General features: G+C 40.0%; 2 protein-coding genes and 1 pseudogene across 2 annotated transcripts; 1 reads left to right on the forward strand and 2 right to left on the reverse strand.

The window, feature by feature from the left end:
• Window positions 1–1,103: 1,103 nt before the first annotated feature.
• On the reverse strand, window positions 1,104–1,952 carry LOC121495073 (olfactory receptor-like protein OLF4). Its single transcript, XM_041762369.1, has 2 exons — window positions 1,598–1,952; window positions 1,104–1,312 (listed from the first exon to the last, which is right to left on the reverse strand). Exons 1-2 carry the CDS (start codon window positions 1,950–1,952, stop codon window positions 1,104–1,106), a joined length of 564 nt encoding a protein of 187 aa, XP_041618303.1.
• Window positions 1,953–2,605: 653 nt separating this feature from the next.
• LOC121495074 lies at window positions 2,606–11,131 on the forward strand (annotated as a pseudogene).
• A 5,190-nt stretch (window positions 11,132–16,321) lies between these two features.
• LOC121495076 (olfactory receptor 7A17-like) lies at window positions 16,322–17,254 on the reverse strand. Its single transcript, XM_041762370.1, has one exon. The coding sequence runs from the start codon at window positions 17,252–17,254 to the stop codon at window positions 16,322–16,324; it is 933 nt and encodes a 310-aa protein (XP_041618304.1).
• Between the last annotated feature and the right edge of the window lie 7,831 nt (window positions 17,255–25,085).

Below are 25,085 nucleotides of genomic sequence, written 5' to 3' on the forward strand. Positions count from 1 at the left end.
TCTTTAATATCATCAGTGAATCCATTATTTCATCAGGTAAGCAAATGAGCATAGAGATCTCTAGGTTCTGGGCTAGGCTGGTGGCTGTCAGCCGACCTCAGGTAAATGCACCTGGCTTGAATCATCTCTGACCCTTTTCTGCAGGACCTGCTGGGCTCAGACTCACCTGCATGGGAACTCTGAGGAAGTCTCTGTGTAGCAGTCTGAATTCCTCCTGGGTGGGAATGATGATGATTAAACTCTGTCCCCACACAAGCTTAGGACTCCAGAGGCAACTGCTTAGGTCCTATCCAGCTCATGACTGGCACAGGCAGAGGGGCTGCCACAGAGGAGATATTCAGAGCTTCACTGTCTATTCATGAGGCATGTTTCCCTCCTGCTCCTCCAACCTCTAAGCACACAATTTCCCTGTGGGACACTGGTGGACACAAAGGAAAGTTTTTCTGGAGATTGTGTTCTCAAAAGACCAGGTTATAACCAAGTGAATCCAGATTTATTACTAATTCCTTGGGATCTCTGCTGTTCCCAGAGTTTGGACCTCTCAGCACCATATCCCAACCCTGACTTTAACTTTTCCACAAAGTCTAGGACTGAGCAATCCTTCTGGATTAGATCTCTCAGATCTCCAAAATGTCGACTGTGGTGAGCATACAACCCTGCCACCAGCAGAATACTGCTGTTTTCCTTTTCAACAAGGAGAACTAACTTTGTTCTTGAGAAAGACATACCTCTGCTTCATGAAACATTTGCCAAACTATTAGGAATTTCATACTTGTGTAATTAAGAGCTTTCATTTGGTCCCTCATTGTGAAGCATTTGTTAAAGATAAGAAGGATATTTTTTGCACTATTTTATAAGCTTGGAATAGAAAAGTAAATAGATTCTTCCCTGTAGCTTTGAGGATGAACCAAGCCCTGCAAACATCTTTTTACCCCAATGAGAACCATTTCAGGCTTCTGATTTCTCAAATTATAAGAGCACAAATGGGTATTAAAACACCAATGTAGTCACTTTACAGAGCATTAGGAATTGAATACAAACATTTATCTAATAAAATTATGCTCAAGAACTGATATTAAGCAATCTTGGGGACTTGTTCAGTCCTATGACAATTGGCCATGTAGTGTCTCCTTTACTAAGAATGCTCTTAAAGCCTTCTTTATGTCTCTGTTCCTCAGGCTATAGATGAAGGGGTTCAACATGGGTGTGACCACTGTGTACATCACTGAGGTCACTGCACTTGAGTGAGAGCTCTGAGGAGCAGCAGAGCTAAGGTACACACCTAGGATTGTACAATAAAATAAGGAGACAACTGAGAGGTGAGATGCACAGGTGGAAAATGCTTTATACTTGCCCAGGGCTGATGATATTCCACATATGGTGGAAACAATCTTAGAATAAGAGTAAAGGATCCCAGCAAAAGGACCCCCACCCAGCAAGACAGCTGCAAAATACATCACCACGTTATTAAGAAAGGTGTCAGAACAGGCTAGTTGGATCATCTGATTGAGTTCACAAAAAAAGTGGGGGATTTGGAAGTGTGTACAGAAGGAAAGCCGCAACATCATCAAACTCTGTAACAAGGAATTCAGGATACACGTGATCCAAGACACCAGAACCAGAAGTCCACAAAGTCGGGAGTTCATGATGACTGTGTAGTGCAGGGGATAACAGATGGCCACAAACCGGTCATAGGCCATCACACTCAGGACAAAGAAGTCTGAGACAGCAAAGAGTATAAAAAAATAAATCTGTGTGACACAACCTGCATAGGTGATGACTTTGCTCTGAGTCTGGATATTCTGAAGCATCTTGGGGACAGTGGTGGAGGTGAAACAGATGTCTACAAAGGACAGGTTGGTGAGGAAGAAGTACATGGGTGTGTGGAGGTGGGGGTCACAGCTGACAGCCAGGATGATGAGCAGGTTTCCAAAGATAGTGATCAGGTACATGGAGAGGAAGAGCCCAAATAGGAGGGGCTGCAGTTCAGGTTCCTCTGACAATCCCAGAAGAAGAAACTCTGAAATTTCTGTATCATTGCCTGGCCCCATGTGGTGGAGATGACTTCAAGAAAAGAAGCAAATAGCATGACTAATTTTTATATAAACTTGCATTACTCACAGATTTGAAGTGCTACTCTTAATATTTTGTAGTCTAGAAATTCATTTTAATATGCTGTGCATGGATATAGTCCCCTGCAAGGCATCCCTTGTATCAGCATAGTGATGGAAATTTTCTTCCAATCCCCTTTTTTCCAAAAAGCCATGTATTCTACAGTTTTAATTAAAAAATTATTCCAAATTTCATAAATATAATTTAGTGTTGCCATGTTTTAGGCATTGTCTAGGCAAAGAGTATAGGGTGCTAAAGAACAAAATTTCCTATCACTCAATGACAGAGAAAGAATAATTAACAAACAAGAAAATTAAATAGCATTTCAGATAGCGATAGGTGGTATGAAGAAAAAGAAAACAGGGATAAAGCAGAGAACAGAGCATGGTATTTAGGCCAATTCTGTTAACCAAGGTGACATTGCAACACAGGCTTCAAGTAACAGAGGGAAGTAGATCAAAGATTATGGGGGAGTGTGTGCCCGATAGAGGGAATGGCCGAGGAAGGTACTTGTTTCCAATGTTCAAGTCAAAGAAGCACAGCCAGTGCTGCAAGGGAATTAGCAGGAGGGAGACTGAGGAGAGACATTGTCAGACATACTGAGGAGGGAAGTGGCCTCTCTGCTTCCTCTGGAACCTCATGGCACAGGAACTTCCCTGTCCACACTGCCTCTCCCACTGTGTTCATCCTGTTGCAAAGGCATCCCGGGAATTGAACCAGATCCCCTTCTTAATGGCCTCTCTTAACTGAGTCCTTGTCCCTGTATTGTGTCGCCTTGGGATTTATGAGGATTTCTCTGTCTCTGCACCAAGGACATTCTGGCCAGAGTCTGTGCTGGGGTTGGGTGTGTCCTGTGCATTGTAGGATGTTTAGAGAATATCTGGCCTACACCCACCCCGCTCCAGACAGTGATCAGTGACCCCCCAGGGGGACAAAATGACACCCAATTAAAACCACACATTGAGTTTAACAATCTCAACTTACTTTTCTAACATTGCTATAATAGCAATTTAATGGTAAAGAATATGAAAGACCTTCAAAGTATGAGCATCAGCCACTCTCTGAAATTGACATTAGCACTGAATAAATTAATTATTTAATCAAGCCAAATAACAAACGCAGTGATCACTGGTTCTGGGCTAAGTTGAATTGGCTCTCAGGTGATGATGGATCCATGCTCTTGGCTTCCATTCTCTCTGACACTGCCATCCACAGTCCTCTGGGGTGTTGGACTCACCTGGCTAGAGTGTCTGACAGGAAGGTTACTTTGTGGAAGTCTGACTTCCTCCCTGGATGGCAGATGATAGGGACTCAAGCTCTGTCCTCAGTGGGGGCAGCAGGAAGGAGTGAAGCATCAGTCCCCAGCCAGAATTGGGACTCAGAACAAACAGACAAGATGCATGGCCCTTCCTGTCCAAGGTTACAGGGGTAGAGGGATTAGAGATGAGGAGGTATTTACAGCTCCCTGTGTCTGCTCATTAGACAGATTTCCCTCTTGTGACTCCAACCTCTAAGCACATGATTCCCAAGTGGAAAATTCATCTGGACAGAAAGGATATTTTCCTAATGAATCCCAGTTCCCAAAAGACTAGGTGAGAGGTCAAATCAATCCAGTTTTAGGTTTTTTTTTTTTCTTACCCCTTTCCTTTGACTTTACTCTCATCTCGATGTGTGAAATCCTAGCACCTTATCTCAGCTCTGAGTTATAATGTTCTCCAAGTCTAAGAATGAGGACTCAGCTGGATTAGGTCTCTTTATCTTCAAAGCATTAACTTGTGGTGGGGAACTAGCCCTGCTATCTCCAGACAGGGTCTATTCTTCTTTTCAATAAAGCAGAGAAATGTATTTTTCTGGTAATAAACCTTGGCCACTACACACATTAGCTTCAATACAGATTTGCTGTTATCATTAGGTATTTCTTACTTTATACAAGTTAGGTGCTGTTACTTCTTCCTTTGCCATGAAATAGCTATTTATTATAACATATGTGTTTAGATCTTTTCATATATTATAAAATGAGCTTCACATCTCATATGGATTGTTTGATTTAATTCTATAAACATCTTCTCCCTGAGGAAGTACATTTATGAACTCCAATCTACATTGTTGACGTGGTGCTTGGTACAGTCTTGTGATTTTTCCACATTTAATATCCAAGTTTGTGATGGGCCTTCAGTGTCATTCTGTCAGGATGCTTCTAGTTCTCAAGCTCTGGGACAGTGGCTCTCAACCAGAAATGAATTTGCCCTGGAGATGTCTGGTAATGTGTGAACTTATATTGTTGAACACGTATAATACAGTGGAAAGCACTCCCCAAATTCTATCCTGTCACAAATGTCAACCATAAAAGGTGAGAAACCCACCTACACCAGCATCAATGAGCCTGTGAATCCACATGGATTCCACTACAAATGCAGAATCTGATCACTGGTCCTGGTGGCTCTGTGATTCTGCTTTTCTAACAAGTCCCCAGTGATGTTGATGTGCAGATCCTGGTGTTAAGAGTTCGTGAGATAGGTAGTCAGGGCCAGGGTCTCCAACAAGAAAATATGGAGTCAGGAGAGCTAACATAAAATAGCACTGAGATCCTGTTTTTCAGCTTAGGTTGGCACACTGATATTCTTTGCACCCCTTGCAGAAATAACTTATGCAAAAGGTCCTATAATAAGACAATTAACCACATACATTTGTCAACATCATGGGCAAGTGGCAGGCAGGACATAAGCCCCCAGATGTCAGAAAAAAAGACTATCTTTTGGGTTTTCCGAATAGAGTATCATATCATCTACAAAGACTGAGATTTTGTCTTCTTTGCTAATTTGGATGTGTTTGTTTCTTTTTGTTGTCAGACTTCTGAGGCAAGATTTCTAATACTATGTTGAGCAAGAGTGGCAAGAATAGACATCGCTGTCACGTCCTGACCTTAGGGGAAAAGCTCTCAGTTTTTGAAAAACTTGGCCATATTAGCTGTGGGTTTTTCATATATGGCTTTTATGATATTGAGGTTTGTTCTCTCTGTCTTTACAGTATGAAAACTTTTAATCAAGCAAGGATGCTGTACTTTGTCAAATGCTTTTTATGCATCTATTGAGAGGATCATATGGTTCTTGTTCTTTCTTTTATTAATGTAGTGTATCACATTGATTGATATTGAACCACATTGACAGCCCAGTACATCCCAGTTGGTTGTGGCAAACAATTCTTTTAATGTATTATTGGATCTTATTGGCTGGTGAGAATTTTGGCATCCATGTTTGTGAGAGATATTTGTCTGTAATTCTCCTTTTGGGTGGGTTTTTTTGGTCTGGTTTTGGGGTCAAGGTAATGCTGGCCTCATAGAAAGAGTTCGGAAGTTTTCCTCCTATTTCTAGTTTTTGAGACAATTACAGAAGAATAGGTATTAATTCTTTAAATGTTTGGTAGAATTCCCCTGGGAAGCCATCTGGACCTGGGCTTCTGTTTGTGGGGAGAGTTTTGAGTACTGTTTCAATTTCCTTCCTGGTTAAGGGTCTGTTCCGATCTATTTCTTCCTGTTTCAGTTTTGGTAGCTTATACCGGTCTAGGAATGCATCCACCCCCAAAATTGTTAAGACTCATACAAGAATTCAGCAAAATGGCAGGATATAAAATCAATGCACAGAAATAAGTTGCATTTCTATACACTAAGATGAGACAGAAGAAAAATAAACGAAGGAGTCAATCCCATTTATAATTGCACCAAAGCCATAAGATATCTAGGAATAAACCTAACCAAAGAGATAAAGGATCTATATTCAGAAAACTATAGAACACTCATGAAAGAAATTGAGGAAAATACAAAGAAATGGGAAAAACTTTCCATACTCATGGAATGGAAGAACAAATATTGTTAAAATGTCTATGCTGCCTAGAGCAATCTACACATTCAATGCAATCCCTGTCAAAATACCAACAGCTTTTTTTCACAGAGCTGGAAGAAATAATTCTAAACTTTGTAGGGAACCAGAAAAGACACTGAATAGACATAGGAATGTTGAAAAAGTGAAAGAAAAGCTGATGGCATCACAAAGCTGGACTTCAAATTGTATTACAAAGCTTTGATCATCAAGACAGGATGATCCTAGCACACAGAAAGATGCATAGATCCAAGAAACAGAATAGAGAACCCAGAAATGGACCCTCAACTCTATGTTTAACTCATCTTCAACAAAGCAGGAAAGAATATCCAATGGAAAAAGGACAGTCTCTTCAATAAATGCTTTTGGGAAAATTCACAGTTATTTTTAAGTATTCTTTATTATTGGACATATAGGCTATCTCACACTGGAATCCATTCATTATTGTTCTCAGATCTTTTCCTGATGTCTGTTTTATGTTCAGAGGATTAATATAATTGGTCTTTTAGAAATCACTGCTATTTTATATTTTTTCTACAAGTTCATTTTAGTCATTTCATTTTCCGCAAGTTCACTCACTTTATGCCAACAAGTTCTAGGCATTAAGATAGAAATTTAATGTTATTTTCCTTCTAACTAAGAACAAATTCTCCAAGCACCGTTTATTGCCAAAACCTCGATTTCCTCATTGGTTTTGATTCCATTTTTATAATATAACATTTTTTTTCCTTGTAGGATTTGTGTTCTTCTATACTCCTATCTTGATACCAATTTAGGCTTAGGCATTTCACAAAATTTTGATAAACAGAAGTTTATTGCACATTTTAATCATGAACAGAGGTTAGGTTACCTTACTAATATGGATTCTGTACTATTCCTAGTGACAGGACACTGATTTGATAGGGGTGGCAATATACTCAGATTAAAACACCAAAATATGGGTGATCATGTGCCTTGGCTGTTGCTCTTGTAACCACCAATCACAGATTTAGTGGCTTAAAAAAAAATACAAAGTTCTGCAGATCAGAAGTTCAAAATGAGTCTCCCTGAAATAAAAAGTTGTCTGCAGGGCTGTATTCCTTCCTAGAGACTCTAAGGGGTTACCCACTAGGAGTCTTTTCTAAAGACCAACCTCATCCCTTGTCCCGCTCCTGCCCTCCATCTTCAATGCCTACAGTGCCTGGCCGAGTCTTTCCTGTGTCTCATCTCTTGGCCTCTTATTGCTGCCTCCATTCAAGGATGCTTGTGATTTCATTGGCTTCATATAGATAACCTCTATTTTGAAGTTGGGTGACTAGCAATCGTAAGTCTTTTGATAACTATAATTCCTTTTCTCTTATAATCTAATATATTAGCAGGTTCTGAGGATTGGGATGCAGACATTTTTGGAAGGCCATCATTATGTCTCACATCCCATGTTGCACAAATTTGCCCAAATCTATGCAAGCTGAAGTCTGTTAGTGGAGCTTCTCGGAAAACATATGTTTTTCCTAATGAAAAAAATGTTTCCCCAAATGGTGAAATAGGAGTTTTCTTACATCTTTTTCCCCAAAAGTACCACTTTTGACAGTAATTAATGTTTGAGAGTACCTTTGGGGAAGTTCAGGGATCTTACTAAGAATCTCAAGTCCAAAATTGGTGTAAACAATACTCAATATTGACACATTAAAGAGAGTAAGAGGAACAACTGACCCACATACCCTCTATCACAACACAGCATGGTCAGTACAACAGATCTTCTCAGCCAGAGACTTCTCCTGGGGATGAATGTGAGTGTATGAGTGAACACCTGGCTTCCCAGCTGGGCAGGATGCTGCCAGTGACACCCACTGCATTCCCAACCCACCTAGAAAAACTGTCTCAGAGGCAGAGGAAACCTGGACTTACTTCCTGTCCTAAAAGAAACTTTTTTTGGCGTCGTTATGAGCAGAGGAAATGTGGAACTTAGATGGTCACAATAGTCCCTATAGATGGAGCACCTACTCTGTGCCACGGAATTTCCTGTGCACTGTAAAATTTACTAGTTCTCAGACTGAATCCTTAGATGGAATTTCTTCAGTTTACAGATAGGGGAACAAAGACTTGCAAGGTTCTTTTCCTGTCATCAGGAAAAAGAGACACCTGTAAATTGTATGACCACCTAAAGTCAGATCTGAGGTGGGTGAGGGGATTCTGGGAGAAGAAGAACACACCTGATGCTGACACTGGACCACAGCCTTTCCACGCAAAAATATCACATACCAAGACAGGCAACATCCATGCATGGGAGCTAGTTACAGATGCAGACTCTTTGGGCCACCCTAGACATGCCAAATTAGTAGTAGCACTTCCCAAGCTATGACAATCAAAAATTTCTCCAGATGTTTTCAAGTGTCCTTTGGAGGCAGAATCTTCCCTGGTTGAGAACCACTGGCCTATTTGTTGCATTCCAGTCAAAACATATTGGTTCATAGTGACCCAGTTCATACTTCTGGTTAAATACTCAATGCTTCCAAGTCACATTTCTACAAATGTGGAATGAGGCTTATAATTTTACGGTCCTCATAGAATGGCTATTGCAAAAATAAGTGAGACAATCTTATAATATTCAAAGCTCAGCCCATAGTGCATTAAAAGGTCTAAATAGATCTCTTATAATACCAAATGTTTTATAAGTGAAGGACTAAATGTCAACTTTTAAGGTGTATTAAAAACAGTATAGACTCCTAATTGACTTGTCAAAAGAATTATGAATCCAAGGATTATTGTACCCATTATTTTATAGCAATGAAATACTTTTTTTGTTGGAGAAGAAAGATCAGTTTTCTAGAGCTATCAGGAGTTGTGCTCCCACCTCAAGTCAATGGTTTGCAGACCCAGGGACATGGTCAAGACAGATTCCTCAGTCTTAGATTTGGAAAAAAAATTCACTCAGGGTTGTGGAAGTGTTCACTGTTAAAGTTCTGGAAGCCAAGCAAGTGCAGGGAGGAGTAGTAAACATTGGATGCATCTGAATTCTAAGCTGGTCTCTTGGGAACAGAGAATCTACAGGAAAAAATTTCATTCTGTCCAGATAAGTTCCCATGAGGAAAGGTGCTCACGGGTTGGAGTAATAATGGGAAATGTGTGTAGTGAGCAGGGATAGGAAACATAGACTGCAAACAGAAGGAGCTATAAATATCTCCTCTGCTGCAGCCCTTGGCCTTATTCAGACTTGAGCTGGAGGAGACATTTATTTTTATTTTTTTTATTGGAGTTCAATTTGACAACATATAACATAACACCCAGTGCTCATTCCACCAAGTGCCCCCTCATTGCCCATCACCCAGTCACCCCAACACCCTGCCCACTTCCCTTTCCACTACCCCTTGTTCGTCTCCCAGAGTTAGGTGTCTCTCATGTTTTGTCACCTTCACTGATATTTTCACTCATTTTCTCTCCTTTCCCTTTCACTAATTTTTAATTTCCCCAAATGAATGAGACCATATAATGTTAGTCCTTTTCCGATTGACTTATTTCACTCAGCATAATACCCTCCAGATCCCTCCACATAGAAGCAAATGGTGGATATTTGTCATTTCTAATGGCTGAGTAATATTCCATTGTATACATAGGCCACATCTTCTTTATCCATTCATCTTTCGATGGACACCGAGGCTCCTTCCACATTTGGCTATTGTGGACATTGCTGCTAGAAACATTGGGGTGCAGGTGTTCCGGCCTTTCAATGCCCCAAGATCGCTAAAACTCATACAGCAATTCGGCAGTGTGGCAGGATACAAAACCAATGCCCAGAAATCAGTGGCATTTCTATACACTAACAATGAGATTGAAGAAAGAGAAATTAAGGAGTAAATCTCATTTACAATTGCACCCAAAAGCATAAGATACCTAGGAATAAACCTAACCAAAGAGGTAAAGAATCTATACCCTAAAAACTAGAGAACGCTTCTGAAAGAAATTGAGGAAGACACAAACAGATGGAAAAATATTCCATGCTCATGGATTGGAAGAATTCATATTGTGAAAAAGTCAATGTTACCCAGGGCAATTTACACATTTAATACAATCCCTATCAAAATACCATGGACTTTCTTCAGAGAGTTGGAACAAATCATCTTAAGATTTGTGTGGAATCAGAAAAGACCCCGAATAGCCAGGGGAATTTTAAAAAAGAAAACCATAGCTGGGGGCATCACCATGCCAGATTTCAGGTTGTACTACAAAGCTGTGGTCATCAAGACAGTGTGGTACTGGCACAAAAGCAGACACATAGATCAATGGAACAGAATAGAGAACCCAGAAGTGGACCCTCAATTTTATGGTCAACTTATATTCAATAAAGCAGGAAAGACTATCCACTGGAATAAAGACAGTCTCTTCAATAAATGGTGCTGGGAAAATTGGACATCCACATGCAGAAGAATGAAACTAGACCACTCTCTTGCAACATACACAAAGATAAACTCAAAATAGATGAAAGATCTAAATGTGAGACAAGATTCCATCCAAATCCTAGAGGAGAACACAGGCAACACCCTTTTTGAACTTAGCCTATGACCATTTTGTGGCCATTTGCCACCCCCTGCATGGTCATCATGAAACCCACCTACTGTGTACTGTTGGTTCTGGTGGTCTGGATGATAAGTATCCTGAATTCCTTATTACAAAGCTTAATGGTGTTGTGACTGTCCTTCTGTAAAGAGGTGGAAATATCCAACTTTTTCTGTGATGTCAAACAAATGGTTCAACTTGTCTATTCTGACCTTTCTTAATGACATGGTGATGTATTTAACAGCTGTGCTGCTGGGTGATGTCCCCTCACTGGGATCATTTATTTTTACTCTAAGATAGTTTCCTCCATACTTGGGATCTCATCATCCCAGGGCAGGTATAAAGCATTTTCCACCTGTGCATCTCACCTCTCCATTGTGTTCTTATTGTATTGTACAATCCTGTACCTTAGCTCTGCTGCTCCCAAAGGCTCCCTTTCAAGTGCTGTAGCCTCCGTGATGTACACAGTGGTCATACCCATGCTGAACCCCTTTATCTATAGCCTGAGGAACAGAGATATAAAGAGAGGTCTGAGTTGTAGGGGTTCCAGTGATGTAAGGACCAGTCATCCTGTAGCTGAAGACCTGCTCATGATTGGACCCCGAGACTAAGAGGCGGAGCAGCTTTATAGGGGCCAGTGGCCAATGGGATACGCAGAAAGTTGCACAGTCATGTCGGTCCACCCGCAGGTGGCCAATTGAATTACATCTTACCCTATAGTATCCATTTGAGCTGGCCTATTGCTTTGGTCAGAATTGGCGCGCAATTTTGGCGGGCACAAGGCAGGGTTACATTGTTATGAGCCGATTTCCGATTAGGGTGTGCCCAGCGACTTGACTAGGGTGGGGCAGCGCCTTAAGCAATAAGCAGGTCGTGTGGGGGTGATACAGGAGGTGGCGGGTGCAGCACAAAATGGAGTTAGTCCTGCTCTGTTTGTCCAGAGGTAGGGGATTTTTGTTAAATTTCCTGGGTCTCACAGTATCTCTCACCCTTCTTAAGTGAGAATCAGTTATCTGTGTTCTAGATCCTACCGGTTCCCACGCATCATTAGATTTTTTCCACTGAGTGAAATCATTGGAGTATAGTAATACACAATAACCTGCCTATGTAAAGGGTATGCTGTGGTTAATTAATGTATCTATACAAAAATGAAAAGTACATATTGCAAGTTTCTTTTCGTGCTTGATTTAAGACTATATATAAGGTTTAACTGGTTTGTTAGGGAATTATTAAAATTCAAGCATCCTGAGTATCATTTTCTGAAGGTAATGTGGGATTCTAAACATTACTTCAGGGCAGCCTGGGTGGCTCCGTGATTTAGCCTAGGCCTTCAGCCTAGGGTGTGATCCTGGAGACCTGGGATTGAGTCCCATGTTGGACTCCCTGCATGGAGCCTGCTTTCTCCCTCTGCCTATGTCTGTGCCTCTCTCTCTCTCTCTCTCTCTGTGTCTCTCATGAATAAATAAATAAAATTTTTAAAAAATAATAAAATAACAAACATAACTTCATATGGATATTGTGGGGAATGAATAAAATTTATGGAACTTCCTTTTTTACCTCAAAACATTTGAAAACATTTGAGGATAATGGTTGTATCTTGGGTATGTGTGTGTCTGTGTATATTTTCTTTCAAACAAGCTCACTCACGTGTACACACAGAGATGCATTTATGATTTCATCTTCTTTGTTGAAGGGAATCTTGAGAAAGCTGGAGAGGATAGCACTGAGAAGAATGAACTTTTGAATGTACGTGAAATATGATGCAGAAATACAAAGATGTAAATTACAAAGAGTGATATTAATTTTGATCCTGAGTTCCTTTCTCTATGTCATTGCCTCAACGGCCTCAGAGTCAGACCACACTCACCTTTATGTAATAAGGATTTCACGTACCAGCTGGTGGGACAAAATATCTCCAAATCAATTTAATTTTTTTCTACTTAATTGGGTTCCTAGAATGCAAATTGCTCTTATCCAAGCAAGATCCCCATTCTCTGTAGCTTCTTTATTTTTTTTCTGTAGCTTCTTTAATTCATTAAATTGTACACTCTAAATATGTAGTATACAGCATGTCATTATATTCCAATGATTTAATTAAGTGGGAAAATATCTATGCTGTGACTAAGGGAAGGATCTAGAGCACAGGTAGCTGAATCTTCATTGAAGATTTGCGATAGAGCTCTTTTAACAGGGAAGGATAGCAAGTGTTATATGGATGTAGGAACAGTGGGATGAAATTCAAATAATTCACATGATAAGTTCATTTAATTTGTAAATAGAGGAATGCCTTACATATAGAAATGTAGGAGCAAGAGCCCATAAATAGCTGAGACAGAAGAGCACTACAGCCACACATAACATCATGGATGAACCTTACAAACACAATAGTCATTCATACTTTACTTCAGACCCGTGAGGACCCAAAAGATATCAGAAATGCTTCCCAGATGACAGGCACTGAGGGGGGCACTTGACAGGATGAGCACTGGGTGTTATGCTATACATTGGCACATCGAACTCCAATAAAAAAATATACCAAAAAGGAAAAGAAATGTTTCCCAGAATATAATGCCATTTGATTGTAAAGGCATTATTAATAAGGAGAACAAAGGCAAGAGAAATTTAACTAAAAGTCAATTTCCCTACAACTTGAAGCCCACTGGTAAATCCTGGAGACATGCAGACCATCACACTCCTCCAGGAACTCATAGCTTCCTTAAATTTTATTTTTTATTAGAGACCAAAATTGAGATTATCTTGACAATAGGCCACTCTTACATTCAGCATACAGAAATTACTTAGAAATTCACATTAGCTCTACCTCTCTCCATCCACAAACTTCAAGGTACAGAATCATTCTCTCCTACAACCCTGGTACAGCTCTTTCTGCCCACAGGTTCTGTCCCCATGCTATAATAAAAGCACCTTATTGCAACCATATAAATGTCTCAAGAATTCTTTCTCGACCATTGTGCTCAGCCACCCTGCATCAGTATGATATCCCATTTGACAATGCCTACCTGTCACAGAGCAAGAGCTGACTGACACAATAATCCATGCAAACATTCATGAAGAAGTTAGAATATGTGCTGCTTTTTATTTGTGGCATATGACCTGACAAACAGACATGATCATTCTATTAGTCAAGTTTCTTTGCAATTACTTTATAAACAAGTGACTATATGGGGGCTCCCTTCAAAGTCACTGGGAGAGTTTGAACAACATGCACATTTGTGCAGAAGAACTGATAATCCTGAACCACACGACCAGCAGGATATCCAGCTCTCCTGTGAAGCATTCCCGTGGAAGAAATTTCTAAGTGGAAAGGAGGCATAAAATGGATGATACTAATATTGTTCATTCACCATTTCTTAACATTTGTGACAAATATTAGGAAAAGGGAGTTATTTTGTGGAACAATAGAGAGAATCATATTAGCAGGCAGCACTGGATGTTTTCAAATAGAAACAGGAAGACAATTTGGTAATAAAACATTCAAGATGGCAAACCACAATGAGATACCACCTCACACCAGTGAGAATGGGGAAAATTAACAAAACAGGAAACCACAAATGTTGGAGAGGATGTGGAGAAAGGAGAATCCTCCTGCATTGTTGCTGGGAATGTGAACTGGTGCAGCCACTCTGGAAAACTGTGTGCAGGTTCCTCAAAGAGTTAAAAATAGACCTGCCCTACAACCCAGCAATTGCACTGTTGGGGATTTACCCCAAAGATACAGATGGAGTGAAACGCTGGGACACCTGCACCCCGATGTTTCTAGCAGCAATGTCCACAATAGCCAAACTGTGGAAGGAGCCTCGGTGTCCATTGAAAGATGAATGGATAAAGAAGATGTGGTTTATGTATACAATGGAATATTCCTCAGCCATTAGAAACGACAAATACCCACCATTTGCTTCGACGTGGATGGAACTAGAGGGTATTATGCTGAGTGAAATAAGTCAATCGGAGAAGGACAAACATTATATGGTCTCATTCATTTGGAGAATATAAAAAATAGTGAAAGGGAATAAAGGGGAAAGGAGAAAAAAGGAATGGGAAATATCAGAAAGGGAGACAGAACATGAAAAACTCTTAACTCTGGGAAACGAACTAGGGGTGATGGAAGGGGAGGAGGGCAGGGGGTGGGGGTGACTGGGTGACAGGCACTGAGGTGGGCATTTGATGGGATGAGCACTGGGTGTTATTCTATATGTTGGCAAATTGAACACCAATAAAAAATAAATTTATAAAAATAAAAAAAAATATTAAAACGTTCAAGATACTAAACAATCCTTCACTTCAATGAATAAACCCCTCAGTTGTGGACTGCAATCTTCCATGCTTCTACAAATACATGAACAGCATGAACTCTGATGTAAAATAAAGCAAAATAAGAAAAAATGAATATTTGTGTAGTAACAAAATGAATATTTTTAAATTTTGCTTCACCATATTTATGGTCATCCTCACACTAATTACATATCAGGTCTATCTGTTTATTCAAATTTTTCTTTCCATATAGACTCCACTGGGACATACATGTTTGCTAATCAGTGTTTGCCAGGGGCTATCATAGGCTTTCTCAAGGAAACTTGCTGAATCACAGAATAAAATCAGGAGACCAGTTAGGACTGATTAAGGTTTTTTATTGTAATGTAAATGCCTGACATTAAACTATTGACCCTGAGGCATCCATCTCAAAGACAATAAGGTCAGTAAACACATTGTCAAGTGCTGGACACAATTAACAGATTAAGATTTAGGATGCTCTCAGCCATGAAGTACCTCTTCAGAAAGCCCTGGGTAAACTAGATACTGACACATGAGTGACCCTACTTTCCCCATCAGCACCCAAATCCTACTCATATAAAATTGTCCTTTAAAGTGTGAACCCACAAACCCCTGAACACTCTGGCCATGGACCCCAATGAAGTCTGATCCCTCAGCAGGGCTCTCTCTCACTCCCTCTCAATACCCATGTCTCGCCTTCTGAGACCTCCCCTAATGGTCTTTGGCATCCCAAGTGCCCTCCAGGTCCTGTAAAGAATAAACCTTGTTTTGTTAGAATTTTCAGGTGGGTGTTGATGAGGCCTGTCTCACAGTCACAGTAAGAGCCCAAGGACAAGTCCAGCCACAGCAGGAGCTCTGGTCAGAGAAGTATCTGTAGGAATGTCCATAAGCACATGGGTGCAAGGGAGTGACCAGGATTTCTAAGCCTGAGCATGCTTGTCAGTAGCCTGAGATGTAAAAGGACCAGTCCTTTTGGAGTCCACATCATCAGAAAGAGGAGTGAAGGTAATGGTGGAAGAGACTGACAGACTTGAGGTAAAAACTGTGGTTCTGTATTCTCATCTACAATAAAATTATGTGAAGGCCTTAATGGCCAATGTAGTATCTTCCATATGAAGAAAACAACTCATGATTAGTCTTTTTGGGGGATCTAGAGAAAATTTACTTGGCATGGTTTAAGTCATATGAAATGAAATTATTTTTAAGAAATTTAATTTGCCCCATGTAAGATACAGAAATTTCTAGGCATTTGTGATCCAAGATTGGGGAAAACTTTAGGAATGTATGAAAATAGACAAAAGATAACCTGTGTATCAGACAGAGTAGAAGCTTAACAAAATGTATTACTTAAATGCATGAAGTTGAATTCAAACAAATGGAAATTCCAGGAAATAAATGGAAAGAACAGATTCCATATCCCCAGTCTAATCAAAGAATGGCAGTTCCTGACTCTGAGGCTGTGAGCCCTGCAATCATGGGCACTTCTTCAGCCCCAGGACGATTGGCCCTTACATCACTGGAACCCCAAAGATTCTTTTCAGAGCTCTTTTTATGTCTCTGTTCCTCAGACTATAAATGAAGGGGTTCAGCATGGGTGTGACCACTGTGTACATCACTGAGGCCACTGCACTTGAGTGGGAGCTCTGGGGAACAGCAGAGCTAAGGTACACTCCTAGGACTGTACAATAAAATAAGAACACAACTGAGAGGTGAGACGTACAGGTGGAAAATGCCTTATACTTGCCCTGAGCTGATGAGATCCGAAGTATGGAGGAAACTATCTTAAAATATGAGTAAATGATCCCAGCAAGGGGACCACCAGCCAGCAGCACAGCTGCCAAATACATCAGCATGTCATTAAGAAAGGTGCTTGAACAGGCAAGTCGGACCACCTGATTAATTTCACAGAAAAAGTGGGAGATTTCCACCTCTCTGCAGAAGGACAGCTGCAACACCATTAAGCTTTCTAATAAGGAATGCAGGACACTGATGATCCAGGACACCAGAACCAATAGCACACAGAGCTGGGAATTTATGATGACTGTGTAGTGCAGGGGGTGACAGATGGCCACAAACCTGTCATAGGCCATCACAGCTAGGAGAAAGTCATCCCACCCTGCAAAGAGTAAGAAAAAGTATATTTGAGTGACACAACCTGCATAAGTAATAACTTTGCTCTGAGTCTGGATGTTTTGGAGCATTTTGGGGACGGTGGTGGATATGGAACAGATGTCTACAAAAGACAGGTTGGCGAGGAAGAAGTACATGGGGGTGTGGAGGTGGGGGTCAGAGGTGACAGCCAGGATGATGAGCAGGTTTCCAAACACAGTGATCAGGTACATGGAGAGGAAAAGCCCAAATAGGAGGGGCTGTAGTTCTGATTCCTCTGATAATCCCAGAAGAAGAAACTCTGGAATTTGTGTATCATTTCCCGGTTCCATGTGGTGGTAAGGACTACAAGGGAAGAAAAAAAATAACATAACAAATTTTAAACAAATGGGCTCCTTTTTATTTATTCATTGCTCTTTATTTTTTTCTTTTTTTTTCAAGTTTTTATTTCAATTCCAGTTAATTAACCTACAGTGTAATATTCATTTCAGGTGTACAGTATAGTGATTCAAACTTTGATACAACAGGCAGTGCTCCTCACAAATGCCCTTCAACCCTATCACCTATTTCACCTATCCCTCCACCACCACCTCTCTGGTAACCAGAAATGTGTTCTCTATAGTTAAAAGTCGGCTTCTTGCTTTCTCTCTCTCTCTCTCTCTCTCTCACTCTCTGTTTTCCCTTAGCTCATTTGTTTTGTTTCCTTAAATTCTACACATGAGGGCACCTGGGTGGCTCACTGAGTTTGGTGTCTGCTTTCAGCTCAGGTCATGATTCTGGAGTCCCAGGATCAAGTCCCACATCTGACTTCCCTGCTCAGTGGGGAGTCTACTTCTTCTACCTGTCACCTTGTTCCCACTCTCTCTCTCGCTCCCCCTCATTCTCAAATAAATAAATAAAATCTTTAAAAAATTCTACACAGGAGTGAAATCATATAGTACTCGTATTACTCTGATTTATTTTGCTTAGCTTAATACTCTCTAGCTCCATTTGTTTCATTCCAAATGGCAAGATTTTATTCTGTATTATGAATTAATAATATTCATGGAATATTACCATATATTTTATATATATATATATATATATATATATATATATATATATATATATATACACACACACATATATATATATATCACATCTTCTTTATCCATACCTTTTATTGGCTGACACTTGGGTGTTTTTATAGTTTGGCTATTGTAGATAATGCTGCTAAAAACATTGGGGTGCATGTATCCATTTGAATTAGTATTTTTTTATTCATTGGGTATATACTTAGCAGTGCAATTGCTGGATCATAGGGTCATTCTATTTTAACTTTTTGGAGAACCTGCATACTGTTTTCCTGGGTGACTACACCAGTTTGCATTCTTACCAACAGGGCAAAAAGGTTCCACTTTCTCCACATCTTCACCAACAGCTGTTATTTCTTGTGTTGTTGATTTTAGCCATTCTGACAGTTGTGAGGTGATGCCTCATTGTATTTTTTATTTGTACCAAATGGGCACTATTAACAGAATTACATGGTAGAATTTATATTTTGCTATGAAGAAAGAAATACCTATTTTTTATAGATCTGATCCCATTTAATGGATGTCCCCTGACATCTTTAATTAGGAATTCCTATCCATTCAGCCTTTTTCCTAAGAAGGCACTTAATACAGTTTTATTTGGAAATGCTTTATTGCATTTGAGCAATATATGTTGAGTACTGATGTCTTTTGGACAAAGAAGCATCGGGTACTAAGAAAGAACAGTTCATACCTCCTTTATCTTTTTTTTATTTTATTAAAAAAATTTTTTTTAATTATTATTATTTATGATAGTCATACAGAGAGAGAGAGAGAGGCAGAGACACAGGCAGAGGGAGAAGCAGGCTCCATGCACCGGGAGCCTGACGTGCGACTCGATCCCAGGTCTCCAGGATCGCGCCCTGGGCCAAAGGCAGGCGCCAAACCGCTGCGCCACCCAGGGATCCCCTCACACCTCCTTTAGATAAATACCTAGGAGTTCAATAGCCGGATCATAGGCTGTTCTATTTTTGACTTTTTGAGAGACCTCCATGTTGTTTTCCAGGGTAGCTGTACCAGTTTGCATTCTCACCAACAATGCAAGAGGGTTCCTCTTTCTCTGCATCCTTGCCACCATCTGTTGTTTCCTGTGTTGTTAATTATAGCCATTCTGATGCTGTGAGGTGATATCTCAATATAATTTTGATTTTATTTCCCTGATGAAGAGTGATGTTGAGCATTTCTTCATGTGTCTGTTGGCCAGTTGTAGGTCTTCTTTGGAGAGATGTCTGTTCATGTCTTCTGCTCATTTATTAACTGGATTATTTGTTTTTGGGGTATTGAGTTTGATAAATTCTTTATAGATTTTAGATACTAACCTTTTACTAGACATGTCATTTGGAAATATCTTCTCCCTTTATATAGGTTGCACTATTAGGTATTTACCCAAAGGATACAAAAAAACTAATTCAAGGTATACATGCACCCTGATGTTTATAGCAATATTATCAACAATAGCCAAACTATTGAGAGAGCCCAAATGTCCATAGAATAATGAATGGATAAAGAAGACGTGGTATAGGAACGCCTGGGTGACTCAGTGGTTGAGCGTCTGCCTTTGGCTCAGGGCGTGATCCCAGGATCCCAGGATCAAGTCCCACATCAGGCTTCCTGCATGGAGCCTGCTTCTCTCTCTGTCTATGTCTCTGCATGTCTTTCATGAATAAATAAATAAAATCTTTAAAAAAGATGTGAGATATGCATGCAATGGAATATTACTCATCCATATAGAAATCTTGCCATTTGCAATGATGTAGTTGGGTATAGTATGCTAAGTGAATAAATCAGTCAGAGAAACAAACATCATATGATTTCTCTCATGTGTGGAATTTAAGAAACAAAAAACCCCAAACATAGCAAGGGAAAGCAAGAGAGCCAAATGAGGAAATAGACTCTTAACTATAGAGAACACACTGAGGGTGGCTGGAGGGAGGTGGGTGGGGAGATAGGTGACACAGATGGTAGGGATGAAGGAGGTCGCTTGTGGTGTGAGCCCCTGGTTTTTCATGGAATTGCTGAATCACTAAATTCTACCCATGAAATTAATATTGCACTGCATGTTAACTAAGTGGAATTTATTTTTTTTTAACTTTGTCTTTTTTTATTTTTTATTTTTTTAATTTATCTTTTATTGGTGTTCAATTTGCCAACATACAGAACAACACCCAGTGCTCATCCCGTCAAGTGCCCACCTCAGTGCCCATCACCCATTCACCCCCACCTCCCGACCCCCTCCCCTTCCACCACCCCTAGTTCGTTTCCCAGAGTTAGGAGTCTTCATGTTCTATCTCCCTTTCTGATATTTCCCACTTATCACACTATGTCAGATGGTGACAGGTGCCATGAAGGAATGGATGGGGAGATGCTAAGTTTTAATAGGGGTCTAGGGTGACCTATAGGGTGACATTTTAACCGAGGCTTCCAGAGAAACTAAGCAGGAAGCAGGAGGATATCTGGAGGAGGTATGTGTCCTGCAGGGCAAACAGAGCAAAGGCCCTGCACAAGGCCCTTACTTCAGATATACCAGTCTCAGAATGAAGTCAGTGTGAGGGGATGAGCAAGAAGGAGACAGATGAGAGGTGGTGGAAGAGAAAGTTGAGGAACAATGTGCCTTTCCTGCCACTGATGAGACTTCAAGACACAGGGAGTCCTTCCCTCACATGGTGTTCTTTGCATTTTACTAATTATGTTCCAAGGAATTCTATAAATAGAAGTAGATCCTTTCCTTTTTTTCCATCCATTTTTTTAACATTATAGAATTTAAGAGTCACATATTGGAGTATATGAAATTGGGTACCATTGCCCTGAGATCTGCTCATGCCCCACAACACACAAGTATACAACCAAACGTACACAGCGCCTTCACACATACCACCCCTCAAACACACAGTGTGCTCTGGCCTCCTGCCACTGGGTTACTATCATGCATTTCTCACTCTCAGCCACAATAATTTTGAAAGAAATGATAAGAGGCAAGCTGTCAATATCTGATTACCTTTACCCTGAAGAACGTATAAATGTACTTAAATTCTAGTTAATAAGCCATCTGTGGACATGGAAACACAGGGCTCCATTTTATTTTATTTTATTTTTTGTAATAAATTTATTTTTTATTGGTGTTCAATTTGCCAACATACAGAATAACATCCAGTGCTCATCCCTTCGAGTGCCCCCCTCAGTGCCCATCACCCATTCACCCCCACCCCCCGCCCTCCTCCCCTTCCACCACCCCTAGTTCGTTTCCCAGAGTTAGGAGTCTTTATGTTCTGTCTCCCTTTCTGATATTTCCCACACACTTCTTCTCCCTTCCCTTCTATTCCCTTTCACTATTATTTATATTCCATTTTAAAATGATCTCTTTGTGTCCTGTATTTAAAGAAACATAAAAAAGTGGAACCCAAAACACATAGAGGAAAGAAATGGACAAAGAGGGTAAAAGATATCTAACAAGCTCAGGCAGTCCCTGAGAGACTGTGATGAGCAGAAAGTTTCCCTGGTTCTGGCAGCCCCAGTTCACATCTCTTTGCTGCCCAGAATAATTAACAAAGCAGGAAAAGACAACATATCTAAACAAGAAAGGAGTCGTATTTTTATGATGTCAAGATATTTTACTGATGGACTATCCCTCTAAAAAATGTGCAAAGGGAATAAACCTACATTTTACAACAGAAAATATACAATGTATGACAATAGAAGGGAATTTTTGAAAATGAAATAATGAACTTTTCTGAATGATTTTAAATGCAAAATTTTTGGAATCAGAAAGGCAGGTTTTGAATGTCAGATTTACCACAAATAAGCTGTTTGAACTTGGGAGAGACAACCAATCCATTCCAAATGTGAATATCCTTACTCAGGTAGTAGGGACAGCAGTACCCATCCTCCTAGGATGGCAAACAGTGGTCATCAGTACATGTAAATAGCTTACAGTATAGTTCTTTCCTGTGAGTAAAGCAGTGATTATCACTAGTGAAGTGACTTGGCTGAGTTTCTTCTACCTCACAAATGTCTCCACCATTTCCACATCTCTTGGTAATGTAGTATTACAAAGTAAAGCAGTTAGCATATCTCCTTTTGCATATTAAATACAATTTCTTATGTGAATACTCAATGTGAAAGAAGATTCTGAGAAATGTATGTCTCATGAACTATGCTGTTAGCTGCCTGCATAGGTCTGGGGCTTTCTATAAATACAGAACATGCTCACAAACACCATCTTAAAAAGTTCATCACACACATCCCCAAGCTTAACACTAATTTCCTACTCCCCTGAGCTGCAAAACTCAGTTCATATATTCTAATCTCACTAGAACCATTTTATGTACTCCAATCCCTTCTTTATCTCATCCAACTGGACTTCCATTCCCACCATATACTGTCAACAACGATGTCTGTATTGCTGAGTCCAATGGGCACTTCTCTTTTGAACACATTACATAAATTAATTATAAATGAGTCTCCGTAGGCTCATTTGACCACAGGAAATGCTCTCAGCTTTCATTCTCTCTGATCCTTTCTTGAAATACCTGCTGAGCATTCAGACTCACCTGGGAGGGGTCTATTGCATGAAGATCTCTGTGTGGAGGTCCAAATTCCTTCCCGGATGGTTAGTGATGGAGACCAAAGCTCTGTTTCCAGACAGGACAGCAGGAAGAAGTGAAGCATGAATCCTCCATCCAGACATAGGAACAGAAAAATAACCACCATGCCTTAACCAGTCCAAGGCTTCACATGCTAAAGTTCTGCAGCAGAGAAGATATTTACAGCTCCCTATCTCTGCTCATTAGACACATTTCCATTGTTACTCCCATCTCAGAATACTTCATTCCCCCTGGGCCACTGGTCTGGACAGAATGGAAAATCTTCCTGCTAATATTCTGTTCCTGGGAGACCAGATTAGAAATCAGGTGAAACCAGTTTTCATTTCTCATTTTCATGAACTTGACTGCTTTCCAGAAGTCTAACCTCCTTGTACTTTTTAACCTTGAGATGATATTGAATTTATTTAGCTGAGGATTTACTTTGCCATTTACAGCTTATTTTTAATAAATAAGCCATGTGATTCTCCTCATGTGTGGTTTTGAAAAAAAAGTCTAAGTACCACCTTAGAGTCTGACATATATTCTAACTTTGATTCTTCAAAGGGAAAGACCCTGAGTTGACATCAAATATACCTCTGAAAAAGAGTTTTATTAGGCTGAATAATGTCCTCAAAATATTTCCACATCTTAACCTATAGAATCTTTGGATATGTCCTGTGTCATGGCAAGGGAACATTAAGGTTACAAATGCTATTAACATTGTTGTCAGCTGATCCTAGGATAAAGTTATTCTGATGAACAGATGGGCTCAATAGAACACAAGGGTCCTTCAAATGTGGAAGAAGGAGGCAGAAGACTCAGAGTCAAAGAAAGATTTTGAGGTTCTATGTCTGTCACTGGCTTTTTTCTCCTCTAGGATTTTGATGGATTCTTGTCTCACATTTAGATATTTCAACCATTTTGAATTTATCTTTGTGTGTGGTGTAAGAGAATGGTCTAGTTTCATTCTTCTGCACATGGCTGTCCAATGTTCCCAGCACCATTTGTTGAAGAGATTGTCTTTTTTCCAGTGAATAGTCTTTCCTGCTTTGTCGAATATTTGTTGACTATAGAGTTGAGGGCCCATTTCTGGGTTCTCTATTCTGTTCCATTGATCTGTGTGTCTGTTTCTGTGCCAGTACCACACTGTCTTGATGATCACAGATTTGTAATACAGCTTGAAATCCAGCATTGTGATGCCCCTGGCATTGGTTTTCTTTTTTAATATTCCCCTGGGTCCTCGAGGTCTTTTCTAATTCTATACAAATCTTAAGATTATTCGTTCCAACTCTCTGAAGAAAGTCCATGGTATTTTGATAGGAATTGCATTGAATGTGTAAATTGCCCTGGGCAGCATAGACATTTTCACAATATTTATTCTTCCAATCCATGAGCATGGAATGTTTTTCAATCTCTTTGTGTCTTCCTCAATTTCTTTCAGTAGTGTTCTGTAGTCTTTATTTTTATTATTTTTAAGATTTTATTTATTTGTTCATGAGAAACACACACACACACACACAGAGAGAGAGAGAGAGAGAGAGAGAGAGAGAGAGAGGCAGAGACACAGGCAGAAGGAGAAGCAGGCTCCATGCAGGGAGCTGGATGGGGGATTCAATCCCAGCTCTCCAGGATCAGGCCCTGGGCTAAAGGCGGCACTAAACTGCTGAGCCACCAGGGCTGCCCCTCTGTAGTTTTTAGAGTATAGATCCTTACCTCTTTGGTTGGGTTTATTCCTAGATATCTTATGTTTTGGGGTAAAATTATACATGGGATTGATTACTTAATTTCCCTTTCTTCAGTCTCATTGTTAGTGTATAAAAATGCCACTGATTTCTGTGCATTGATTTTATATCTTGCCACATTGTGAACACAGGCAACAAACTTTTTGAACTTGCCACAATAACTTCTTGCAAGATACATCTATAAAGGTAAAGGAAACAAAAGCAAAAATGAACTATTGGGACTTAAGATAAAGAGCTTCTGCACAGCAAAATAAACCATCAACAAAACTAAAAGACAACCTACAGAATGAGAGAAGATATTTTCAAATGACATATCAGATCAAGGGCGAGTATCCAATATCTAAAAAAGAACTTATTAAACTCAACACCCAAGAAACAAAAAATCCAATCATGAAATGGGCAAAAGACATGAACAGACATTTCACCAAACAACACATACACGTGGCCAACAAGCACATGAGAAAATGCTCCGCATCACTAGCCATCAGGGAAATACAAATCAAAACCACAATGAGATACCACCTCACACCAGTGAGCGTGGAAAAAATTAATTAATAAGACAGGAAACAACAAATGTTGGAGAGGATGTAGGGAAGGGGGAACCCTCTTGCACTGTTGGTGGGAATGTGAACTGGTACAATAACTCTGGAAAACTGTGTCCAATTTCCTCAAAAAGTTAAAAATAGAGCTACCCTACAACCCAGCAATTGCACTACTGGGCATTTACCCCAAAGATTCAGATGTAGTGAAATGCTAGGATACCTGCACCCC

This window comes from Vulpes lagopus, chromosome 7 (genome assembly GCF_018345385.1).
Source record: "Vulpes lagopus strain Blue_001 chromosome 7, ASM1834538v1, whole genome shotgun sequence".
NCBI lineage: Eukaryota > Metazoa > Chordata > Mammalia > Carnivora > Canidae > Vulpes > Vulpes lagopus.

What these genes read in the sequence shown, in the direction of transcription:
- LOC121495076 (XM_041762370.1), bottom strand. Translation starts at nt 17,254, where the DNA reads ATGGAACCGGGAAATGATACACAAATTCCAGAGTTTCTTCTTCTGGGA.
- LOC121495073 (XM_041762369.1), bottom strand. Translation starts at nt 1,952, where the DNA reads ATGTACCTGATCACTATCTTTGGAAACCTGCTCATCATCCTGGCTGTC. An exon ending in TCTGGTGTCTTGGATCACGT is followed by an intron (nt 1,313 to 1,597) that starts GTATCCTGAATT and finishes CTCACCTCTCAG; the next exon opens with TTGTCTCCTTATTTTATTGT.